We start from the raw sequence: 12546 nt of genomic DNA, 5'->3' as shown, positions 1-12546 counted from the left end.
AATAATTTTTTAAATTCATAATTAAATTTCTCTGTCAAATTTTGATATTTTATATAAAAGAATTGATTTTATTCTTTAATTCTTCGAAACATTTAAATTTAAATACAGTCGAACCGCTTGTAATAACAGACATTTCTTCACAAGCTTTTTTAAAACAAAAATGCTCACAAAATAACCACACTTATTTGTTTTTGTTTGTTTTTTCCTTTCAGTGGCCATTGTTTAGAGGTTTGACTATACATGATTTTATAAGAATTAGTTAAGAACAGTTAAGTATTCTTAACTGCAAAATCTCTTCGCCAAGTACTAAATTACTTAAGAAATCACTCATAAAGTCTTTAATAAATACAACACCCTGTATATAGAATGAAGAAGAATGAAGTCAATTGTAAAGAAAAGGAGGGGGAAATATTATTTTTATACATATTTATATTCACAGAAGAATATTTTGTAAACATAAACACAGAGATTATTTTTAAATATTTTTAGTTTTTTTATATATATAAGTTACATAAAAACACTGGAAAACACGTCCGAAAGTAAAATCTTCACATAATGCGCACGTCAAAAGTGATAAATATATTTGTTAACCTTTGTGAAATTTTTAAATTTTACGTAATTTTTAAAAATACGTAGTCAAAAATAAAATTTAGAAAAAATTTCGAACAAAAAATCAGGATTAGTTGTTCCTTTATGACAAAATAAAAGAAATCAGGGATTAGTTTCTAAAAAATTTAATTTCTTTTTTTAATTTAATGTTTTCAAAAATGAATTTTGATTTAAAAAATTTAATATAAAATATTCATTATTTTACTCGGTTTATAAATAGTTTGATTGAGAAAAAAAAAATCCGGATTTTGTCTCGTCAAAGAAATCACTGGATGTTGGATTTTTTTTGAAGTTTCCAGCATGATTTTTCCTATCATCTCGATATACTTTTCGATTTATTATATTTTTTAAAATAGATTTTCCAGCCAATATATTTATCTTTATCTTATTTTTCAACTGTAATCTATATTTCAACGTTTTTCTATATCTTGAACAACTTTATGGTGCTGCTTATATTCAATTTACCATCTCCGTCCTTCGTCTTACCGATAGTTATAATTCGTTGCGATAGTTAAATCCTTTATTATTTTTGTTTATACGTGGTTTGTTTCATCCTGGTCGCTTAGGAAATAAAGTCACGTCCAATTCATTAATATTGCATGATACCATCATGTGATGTCTTGAAGAATCTGATAGACTCGGTGCTGTCGAAAGCACAAATATATGGTTTTTAAATTCAAACACTGCTGAAATCTAATTATATTTAAGAGTACATAAAAATTTTATTTTTTTTAAAAAAAAATATCCATTCTGGAGTGTCATCTTTGAACAATTCTGCAAGCATCAGTAAAGGGTCGAATTTCTGTATTAATCTACTTGGTTAGTAAGTAAATATTTATTTGAATTTTTATAAATTTATATTCTCTGAATTAATATGGCAGAATTTAACTAAAAAAAACAAAAACCCTCTTTTCCTTAATGGATCCATTGACAAAAAGAGTCTCTCTTTTCGTCAATGGATCCATTAAGGAAAAGAGGGGGGTTGACTTAGATGACTAAAAACTTCTACATTTTATATTTGATCATCGCATTTTGAGAAAAAAATTAACATTTAGAAGGATATGAGATGTGTGTACTTTACCGAGAACACCATTCATCAATCCATTTCTATTTTGTATAAGTAGAAATAAAGGTATTTCTGTACTTGTAAAAAATTGATTCCACCAGCTTTCCATAGCTCCAAACTAAAATTTTATCTCAAGTATATACCTTTAGGAATTCTCCAGTCTCTTTGTTAATTCTGATAAAATAAGATGTGGTAAACTTTTATACTTTCTATCCCTGAGGATGAGCTTGAAAGATAAAACCGGATCTTTACTGTCAAAACGCATTTTCATTTCTGTAAAAATTCTCTTCGTAAAAACTTGTTTACTCCATTTTTCTAGCTTAAAGATAAAATAATTTAAGCTAAAATCGAGTAGATCCTTCGAAAGAAACATCTTAGAACCTTCAAAAATTATAAAATCTCTATATATTGATACTCGAGTTTTTCAACGATGCTGCAATATAAAATAAATTTGCAGCATCGTTGGAATTTGCATTTTATTGGAGAAAGTAATAATTAATAAGTTATTTATTATTATGGGGATGTAGAGAGATTAGACCTTGTTTATAGGGAGAAGTTTGGCGACACGAACAGGATATAGTCTGAGTCTACTACCGGAAAACGCCTATGATAGACTTAATGAAACGTTTCCAACTCGCAAATTACTTGATTTAGCGATAACAAGAAAATTAAGTGTTTAAATAAGTCTAATTTCAGTAAATTGTTAGAAAAATTACAGAAAAAATTTAGCGGAATCTTTACTGTTATAATCTAGACCAATTTGAAAATGTAACATAAAAAATCGTAAAAAATTAAGTGGGCCAAGCGACGAATAAGATTGACTTTATCCTGAATCGTTATGAAAAATTGCAGGAAGAAGAAATCTAATTCAGGAATTTTTTCGTTGGCCATCCTCCATATGAAATATATATATCCATCTCCAGCCAACACAACATTAATTTATCCACGTCTAAATATAATAATACTAGTGTTTTTCATCTGTTCTATTCGTTCTGTAATGGCTAATTCGACTTTACACCACATTTATTGTAATAAAATCAATACTGGTGCTTCATTTTAATACATGGTTTTTAATTAGAACAATGGAGAAATTGGGAAAGTAAAAGTGATCGATTATTATGGGCTCAAAATATCAGATGATACATTAAAAGGTTGTACAGTACAGTAGTATATTATAGTGCAGGGATCTAATCCGAAAGCGTGAAGAGCCCCAGAATTATTCACGAGGGATCTCTCGCGGATATGTCGGGCCCTCCCTCATAACGGGTCCGGCTGTTGTGGGTTCTTACTATAAGCTTCACTAAAGTCTCTCGGTAATCACAAGGCAGAAAAAGCCTAAAATAAAAAAATGCTGTAATAGTTACTATTTATTAATTATTATAGATCTGATATCGCGTATATTTTATTCATGCTGTATACAGTACTTATTTATTGACATCAAGTAAAATATATAAGTCATTTTTACTTTAAATGTAAATTAGAACTAACAAAATGGTTTAATAAAATTTATATGTATTATTCTTCTTACTAATACAGTGCTGGACATAAATATAGACACCCCTTGGAGTTTCCTACTACATTTGCATTATTCAGTGATATAAATTTTATATTTGTTTACAGTAGCAGTTACGCTGAATTTCATGTAATTCTAAGAAAGTACCGTCTCAAAAGCAGATCCCCATAACATCTAAAAGAAATTTTGGTTTTCTGTCGAATTTGTTGGTGATATTAATAAAACTGTTGCATCCAGAAATGCCACGTGGAAATCAACTAACAGAGCAGGAAAAGGATGAAATTGACACTTCGCGTGATGAAAACAAAGATTATTGATATACTGCCAAACTGCTGGAATAGATCACAAGTGTAATCCGCAATTACTTAAAAATTCCGAGCAAAAATCCAGAAATGAACGAAGAATTGTCGGAATGGCTTCAAATTCTACACCAAGCTGGACGTTCGGAAGGATTGAGATCTTTAAGTCTCCGCACAAACTGTACATCGAGTTCTACATCGGTGTATCAGCCAAAATGAAGACCTGTCCGAAACTTAAAGACGTAAGTACACAAACAGTGTATGGAATTTGGTCGAACGATCACGTACAGGAGTGATCGTTCGACCAAAAACCGTAAGTTGGTAATGATTTATAATTTATATCTAAATTTGCAGAGCATTGTGTTATTAATTTCTGTCTGTCATTGAAGATTATTTTCAGCGATGATTAAAAAAAGAATTCAACATTGACGATCAGAATGGATTGAACGGATATTGGCACGATTTATTTTGTGTTTTGTGGAGATAGTGTGATGGTTTGCGAGTGTTTAGCGCTGCAGTAAAATTACCTTTAGCCTTTGTTTCGTCGACAATGAACGTCTCAATGGATGCTTGTCAGTCATCTCCTACCATTTCTTCAACAATAACACCCTTTGCATTTCGGCAAGATTATGCGAGCGTCCATTCTAGCGGCAGTGTCCGCCAGTGGTTTCGGAATAACGATATTGATATTGTGGATCGGCCAGATGTTCCCGAATTCCAATCCTATGGAAAATTTGTGGGGAATTCTCGTGAGAAAAGTAAGCGCGGGTAACCATTCCTTTACATCAGTCGAACGTTTAAATTCTGCAGGTTGAGAAAGCGTTGGGTGTGAGGACCTTACAAATCATGTTCGGAGGATGTCCAACGAAATAAAAACCGACGCCTAACTAATTATTAACACTAATATTTCGTGTTAATAATTGTTCCGTGTGTTCTGTAATAGCTAGTTCGACTTTACATCACATTTATTGTAATAAATTTAATATATGTGCTTCATTTTAATATGTGCTTTTTAATTAGAACAGTAGGAAAATTGAAAAAATTATCAATTATTATGGGCTCAAAATATCAGGAAAAATAAATTTGATATTTTTTATGATACTTAACTTGTTTGCCATTTTAGTTGTGTTATTGACAATTAGTTATAGGTGTTTTAACATTCCTAGTCTGCTTAACGATATTTTGCAAAGGTGTATATATTTAGGCCGAGCACTTTAGTTTTTAAACGTCTTGCTTAAATTTTATTAATATTTACTTATGTTCTAATTTGCATTTTATATGCATTGTTATAGAATTTAATATCAGACTATAAATGGTGTCTTTTTTTATTTAAATACATTAAAATATCAAATATTTGTTTTAAAAACTTCCCTTTCGTAAACACGATGCAGAAAGAGAAACAAAAGAAGTGTTTTGTTTCTTTTTGAATGCGTTTTCTGTTAATGAAGTGCCCTTAGTAAACACAATTACATGACATTCGACTGTTGATCAAAAGAAATTCGGAATATCAACAATTAGATTCTTTGCATTGCATATAAAATGTGTCTTATTCTTGAATTTTCTGATATTTTCTCGAAGAGAGATAAAACTTTTTCGTGTGGCCTTATTTTTGTTTTATTCCAAATCAGAACTGTTTTAACTTTATACACAGAAATGATTCCATGCAGTTTATTGCAAAAATCTTTGAAGATTTAACAGATTTATCTACAAAATAAGATCGTATCTAGTATTATGCTCTACATGTGATGTAATATTTTATATAGAAACTTCCATAATTTCAAATAAATTTATCTGGAATGGAAGTGTATGTCATAAAAAGTTTCGGATAAGTTCTTCCGTTAGATTGATTACTATAAAAGAACTAGTGACGACACGAGGGTTTCTTTATACAGTTACGCACGTGTGGAACTTGTAATTTTTAGTTCTTCACGTGGAATAGATGTTAAAAGTTTTATTAGTTAACTATATAAAGAACTACTCTCGATTCTTCAATTTAATTTCCTACGGAAGAACTGCATAAAAGAGAAATATCGAATAATATAAATGAAATTTCATTGTACAAGTGAAAAAATAGAAAATAATCTCTTTCATTTATTATCGAATTACAAAATCAGATCAGTTTAAAAGATTATTTCGAATACTTCAATTGCAGAAGTTTCTTCTTCTTGTTTCCTTATTTTTCACAATGTCCTGTCACATAAACCTGCGTGACTTGCCACCTTGATAATACTGCTACCTTGATATTTTCGTTACACACCCTCCGGCTAAATTTCTACGAAAAGTTTCCCGTATTGATTCCGATTGCCATTTTGATAAAATGACAATGTCTTTTCGAATTTATATTGGAAAAATTTACGATAAAATCGCCCTTTTACATATTCTTCTACAAAGACAATTTCTTCCACGAGACAAGACTAATTTATTCGTTGGCAGTTGTCACTTTTATAGATATCCTGTCCAATTTTGAGTTATTAATAAAGACCATTGCTAATATAAATGTCTCGAGAGAGAATTAAATACGAATTATTCTGTAAAGCATTGCAAACTCTAGAATTAATTTATCAGGAACAGGGGAATAATTCCTTCAGCTTTCTATAAAAGCTTTAATCCCTGAATGACCCGTCTTGCATCATTATTATTTACGTAAATTATTTTAAAAATAATCCGAATTTCAAATCATAAGAACATAAAAATTTTAATAAATTAATCTGAAATCTTATAAACAATGGCTAAATTTTATTAAAAAGCCTACTTTAGTCACGGTTTGAATTTGTTAGAAGCCGCGTTAAATTAATTGTAGTAAAGAAAATCACCTCTTACAACAAATGTAATATTTCCTTTCTACCGATTTTTTTCCACTACCTATACAACTTATTCCTATTTTCTTTTCGGTAACTTCGTTTAGTGTTGTTGTTCCTCTAGACAAATGGAGTCTATCAGTTTGCGCTATGGCAAAACAAATTTTTGTTTACAAATCTCTGATTGCTGCATCCCAGTTGTACACAAAAGTTAATTTCTAAAGTCAAAATTAAGCGTGTTTTTCTCTATTTTAGCTATTCATCGACGATTCTGATGCTGTGTTATTTCAATTCCTAATATAAAGTTTCATCTGAGTTCGGAAGTTTTCTCGAGATTACTTTAATATCTCATCGAAATCCTGAGAAATTATCGGATCAACAGTGGAAAATCTCCTCTAGACTACATCACAGTATCATTCTCTAGATTAAAAATCCTCTAAACGTTTCGATTTTCTTGTAGAAAATTAAGAATTTCCCACTTTTATAGAATTATAAATGTTTTTCTTAAAATAACTGATATAAATATTGCATTTTCCGTAAGCTCGACATGTTTTTGTTGACGTTTCAAATAAATATTGATAATGACGTCGGATGTGTGTTGTTCCTTTAACCAAACGTTTCTTACAATGTGCAAACAGCAATTTGATGTTTGTAGTTCGATTCGGACATTCGATATTCTGTTAATGTTAAATCGAAACTCGAAAATCAATCGGAAAAACAGTATATAATTGCATTTACTTCTAGTAAATTCGCAAAACGATACGTGACGTCAACGATGTCGACCCCATTATAACTTCGTAAAGATATTCGTTTTATATTCATTTAATTGAGAAATTTTATATAAACTTTTTAATTAATTTTTTATACTGAGCAATTTAATGATTTTTCGACTTCTAAACCCGATTTTTACGCCGAATTTCACAAAAACCCAAATTATTCAAAGAATAATTTTTAAAGGGATTATTTTAATGTAATAGAAAAGGGAAGCGGATAAAGACATTTGAATACAGTTAAGCTAAACTTGTATAAGTTTAACCCACATAAAATTTAATTATAATTAATTTAAAAATATAACTAAATTTCGTGAAAGATAGGCTATACTTGATCAATATTAAAATTAGACTGAATTATTTTTTAATGAAATCGAGATGAGTGGATTCATCCGATACACTAGTAAGAAAATGTGAGAGTCATCGTATTACTGCTAATCTGTACATAAATTTGATCTTTTTCCCAGTGGCGTAGCTAGGGTTCTCCGGGCCCGGTGCGGAACCAGATTTGTGGGCCCCCGAAAAAAATTTTAGTGTCTTTTTTCCTGATTTTGGGGCCCCTATAAGCCTGTCGCTTTCCAGGGGCCCGATGCGGACCGCACCTACCGCACCCCCCCTAGCTACGCCACTGCTTTCTCCGACATTATTGACGAAATATATTCCGTAACAGAAGAATAAATTTAATAATAATACTGTCGGAAATAATGAAACGGTGCGACCAGTCCTAAAATCTTACAAAAATGGCTTAAAACAAAGAACTAGTGAGAAAGACAAGAGCTGCAAAAATCGATTGATGTCGAAGAGCATCAAACGTTTCCCAGATAGTAATAAAATTAATAATGTTTCTGTTTATAATCTTTATTTATTTTATTCTTATAAAATTTCAATATAATTAGAAATTAATTTAGAAATGGTCATATTTTTCAATTGCATCAAATAATATAAGAATGTATGCAACATACAGGCCTACATTTATTAATGCGATGGAAGGATGTGGAAAATTTCTACATTAATTTCTAATTGTGTTAATACAAAATACTTGTATGACGTCAACGAAAAGATATCTTATTGTGTGAACAAGCGGAAAGATGTTAAGAGAGTAACGTGCGGCCTACCAACCCCTGGGTTGAAAAGGAGAGATTAATCCAGAAATTCTAACATTTTTTAAATGTATTTTGACAGTTTATTTTATTATAAATTATAATTTTTTATATTGTAAATTAAATTTTAATAATTATTTTGAGTATTATAAATACTCGAGCAGTTTTTAATTATTAATATTAAATTACTAGTAAATTTGATCAGGAAGAAAAAAAACTAATGGATTAAATATACGCAGAATAATTTTATCAATTATAAATAAAGATCATTTAAGTTAAACTGTTTATAAATGTCGTTAAAATAGTCTTTTTTTTAGATTTTATATTAAGATTTTTGAAAGATTACAAACGAGTTTTTCTATTAATCCTAAGATCCATTAGATTACATTTGTCATCCATCTTAATTGATTCTTCGTTCCTTAGAGAATTAATGTTCTTTCTTATTTTTATTCTTTTGCAAGAAAATATTTTTGCATTTTACCTCACCGATGAATCGATAAACGACGTCTTTCCAGATGTAACTACCGTTTTCGTCCAGATTTTTTTATGAATTCTCACTTGGAATGTTGTCTCCAAACTACCAAACACAGAAATATTTAAGTTAATGAAAGAATATGCCATTGTTTTAGCAACAAAGCATCTAACAGATTTTATTTAAATTTACTGTCTTCGACGCTTAAACGCAGCTAAGATTTACTTACCGATTATCAATTTTGCGTAATCCTTTTTGATCTTTTAATATTTTTTAATTTTATTCACGTTTTATTGTTATAAAATACTAAAATTGAATATTTTAGGAATGTAAAATTAGCAAAAACATAATACGTTCTTTGTGATATATATGAGACATCACGTAATAGAGATTTAAACGAAGTAGGTTTCTCAATCGCTATTGGTTAAAGAAGTAAAAACAACTAATCAATTTTTAAATAACATTTTTACTTTATATCTCACGTATTTCGCAGAGCACGACATATCTTTTTATTGATATCCTTGTGTTCTTTATATTGTATTTAAACTATTTTAGTTTTTTTCTAAATAATTTTACATTATTTTAAAAGGTTCAGCAATTATTTATATGCCATATATTATTTATGCAATATTTTTATAACCCGAGAAAGTCCGTAAAGTGGCTATAAGTGTCAATAGATATATAAACCAGTTACTACTTTATAAAATTGAATTTATACTTTAAAAAAGAAGAAAAGAATATAAGAACACTAGAAGTATATAAAACTATAAAATTGCTGCAAAGTGTATAATATTAAAAAAAAAGTTTTGTTAACATTTTTTCCTCATACACTTTATCGACTGTAAGTTTTTCAATACAGTTTCTATAGGTGCAAATATAGAAAAATGTTATCTTGTAAGAAAAATTTCGCGAATTTTAAAACATTATTTATTATATTTGTTAATAAAAAAACTCGAGATAATTTCTTAAATTTTTTTATTTACATGAAACAACTTTGTATATACCGTATACATTAATGCATTCTAATTAACATCAAATTAAACAAACATCCTTAACTTCGACTGAGGATGCTCCTCCATAAACTCTTTCGATAAAATAATCTAACATATCACTGATATGTATCTTTTATTATCTTTACTGATACACTCACAAAATCACGAAAAGATTTTTTTATATGATCACATATTATACTTCACAGAAAAATATATTAATGCAACACAATATTTAAACTCGAAGATCACAAAGTTTTATATGCTTATCAAGAAAAATAAATATATTATAATGAATGACGCCTTCATTCCTTCTTTGCTTTGTATCCCCCATGACCCAAAAACGTAACTTTTTCAAATATATTATTAACTTTAGCGTTTTTAACGGTTCTAAACACCATCAAATTTGAATATTATTTTGAGTATTTAACAATTTTTTAGAGGTTTAAGTATTATAAAAATTATTTTTATAAAATCCGAGAATATATTATATATATATATTTTTTCTTAAATGTGTTTTCTTTTTCTAATTGTCTTCGCTCGTTTTTGGCACGTTTTAAAATACTTTAAATGCTATTATTTTGATAATATTGGATTTTTTTAAATGTAATTAAGAACCCAATAAATAGATTAAGTTGGAATGAATATTGCAACCGTGGAAAGCCCTAGAGGACGTGTTGCATCTGCTCAATTTTGCAAGAGGTAATTCTTGTTGTATTCGTTACGATGCTTCGGGTGTTTCTTGTAGAACTGCTAAAGGGCCCCTCGGACGTTCCCTTCTTGGAACAGGAAAGCATTCTCTTGAATGCCCTTCTGAATTTGATGGACATGGCATTGTAAAGGATTGGATTAATAGCACTGTTGATAAACACCATGGTTTTGCTAAACATTAGATACCATAGCTCCATATAACGCTCCTTGGCCAGGGAGTTGTAAACTAACAGCACTCTATAGGGCAGCCACAACGTTGCGAACACGGCCACCACCACAACCAACATCTTTACAACCTGGAACAAAGAAAAATATATGAGTTTGGCACTAAAATATTTATACAGATTTATTTTAAACGTCTGCACACACAAAATTGCTTGCATAATTTATATTGAATTTGAAAGAGTCAAATTTATCCAAAAATTATATAATAATATTTATCGCTAATTAATGTTTTCATAATCACTCATGTATTAATATATATATATATAATTCCGAATTTATATACATTAATTCTCAACGGAGAATTATAATGATTATGAATCTATAAGTCTATAGAATTAAAGACGAATAAATTTTAAATTTCTTGAACTTATTCTCTAATTCTAAACGTTATAATTAACAGAACGGATAGGAAATTTTGAACTTATTTAAATATGATTAACAAACCATTCAAACTAGTTATAAGTTATTCAAATATTTAACTAGAAATTAGCAGTAAACTAATTGTAATCAGCGAAATTAGATTTACTTTAGCCAAAGATAAAAATGTTTACACAAATAGAAGTAATACAATGCAATTTATTTTAATTTTTATCGTTGATTGCATCACTTAATTAAGCGATATTAATTTTAAATATTTGATATTTATTTAATTCTAATTAAATTAGGAATAATTCTTTTGGATTATCATTAACTTTTCTTCCATTTATTTAAAGAAAATATTCTTAAATATGATTAATTAATATTGAAGTTATTATTAATAAATAGAGAAATTGTCAGGATAAACCTGGATATGAAATTTTATATTGTTTTATAATAAATAAATTAAAATAAAATATAAAAGAAATGTTCTCGGAAAAAAAAATTCGAGTGCGTTAAAAGTCGATAATGCGGAGAAAACAATATAAAACGAATATAATCGAATTTGATTGATAAAAACGTCTATGACGTAATAACGACAGGCGGTATGAGGTAACAATAGCGTGATTGTGATGTGTTTGTATGGCGTAATAATATTCTGTCTGAAACGAAGACAAACAAGCAGAAAAATGACTTAGGCTAATATCTGTATAGCGTATAATATTGGGCATATTCTACCGGTTTCCTTTATTAGTACTTCACTCGATAGAAACGTTATTGGATAAATTAGAATGTAAATGAAAGACTAGGAGTGACGTTAGCTGTTGTTTTTTATTTATATATTTTCTGTTTTTTCTTATTTTGTAGTCCAAACGCGTATGACATTTTCGAACATCTAATATAGCTCTAAAAATATAGAGGAAAAAATGTAAACACATCTAAGAAAATCCGCAACGTTTATTAAACTTCTTATACAAACAGACGTATTTTTTAAATAAATTAATTTGTAGAAAATTATTAAGTAAAATGTAAATATTTACAAATTTTTTTGGATTGTGCCAGGGTCAAATGACTTTTCTTACACGCCTATTAGAAGTAGCTAAGAGTTAAAAGTAAATTAAAAGTCTGTCTTTCCTATACTTAATGACTACACTCGGAAATAACAGGAAGTCTTCTAATCTTGCCAATTTTCTGACCTTCAGTCTTTCAGTATCTTTCAGCTTTACAGTCGAAACCGAAGGATGATGATAATTAATTGGGGAGGTATGTACTGACCACTTTAATTACATTCTTCCTTCTGACGTTTCCTGGCACGATCAAGAATTTTAATAATTTTCTTCTCCTATAATGAATAAGTTACAACATATTTCCCTTCTTAGAACTTTCTTCTGTTCCACGTAAAAAAAGAAACTAATTCCTAATGTTTTGTACTGCTACATTAGAAAATAATGATACTTTGCTGATAAATTTGTTACGAGAATGTTAAGGGGAAAATTTCTAAAGAAAAATGACATACAAAAAAAAAAATAATAATATGTTGAATGAAAGAAAATGTAGTTCGTTATTATAAATTTCTAGCGGAGGATTTTACAAATTATAAAATGGTTTTATAGTATTACCATTTATCTTACATTTCC

The 12546-nt window shown here is 28.9% G+C and overlaps 1 protein-coding gene across 1 annotated transcript in view; it reads right to left on the bottom strand.

Annotated features, from left to right (window-relative positions):
* Positions 1-9611: 9611 nt before the first annotated feature.
* Positions 9612-12546, bottom strand: part of LOC136990487 (thyrotropin-releasing hormone receptor-like) — a 90868-nt gene continuing 87933 nt past the window's right edge. The window contains exon 3 of the mRNA XM_067288872.1: positions 9612-10623. Coding sequence (XP_067144973.1) covers positions 10282-10623 — 342 coding nt within the window. The 3' untranslated portion in view covers positions 9612-10281. The remainder of the gene's footprint in view (positions 10624-12546) is intronic.

The sequence above is a fragment of the Centruroides vittatus genome, unplaced genomic scaffold (assembly GCF_030686945.1).
Source record: "Centruroides vittatus isolate TY-2023 unplaced genomic scaffold, ASM3068694v2 scaffold_944, whole genome shotgun sequence".
NCBI lineage: Eukaryota > Metazoa > Arthropoda > Arachnida > Scorpiones > Buthidae > Centruroides > Centruroides vittatus.
The sequence above is the reverse complement of the archived record's forward strand: the minus strand, read 5'-3'. Positions and strand labels throughout refer to the sequence as shown.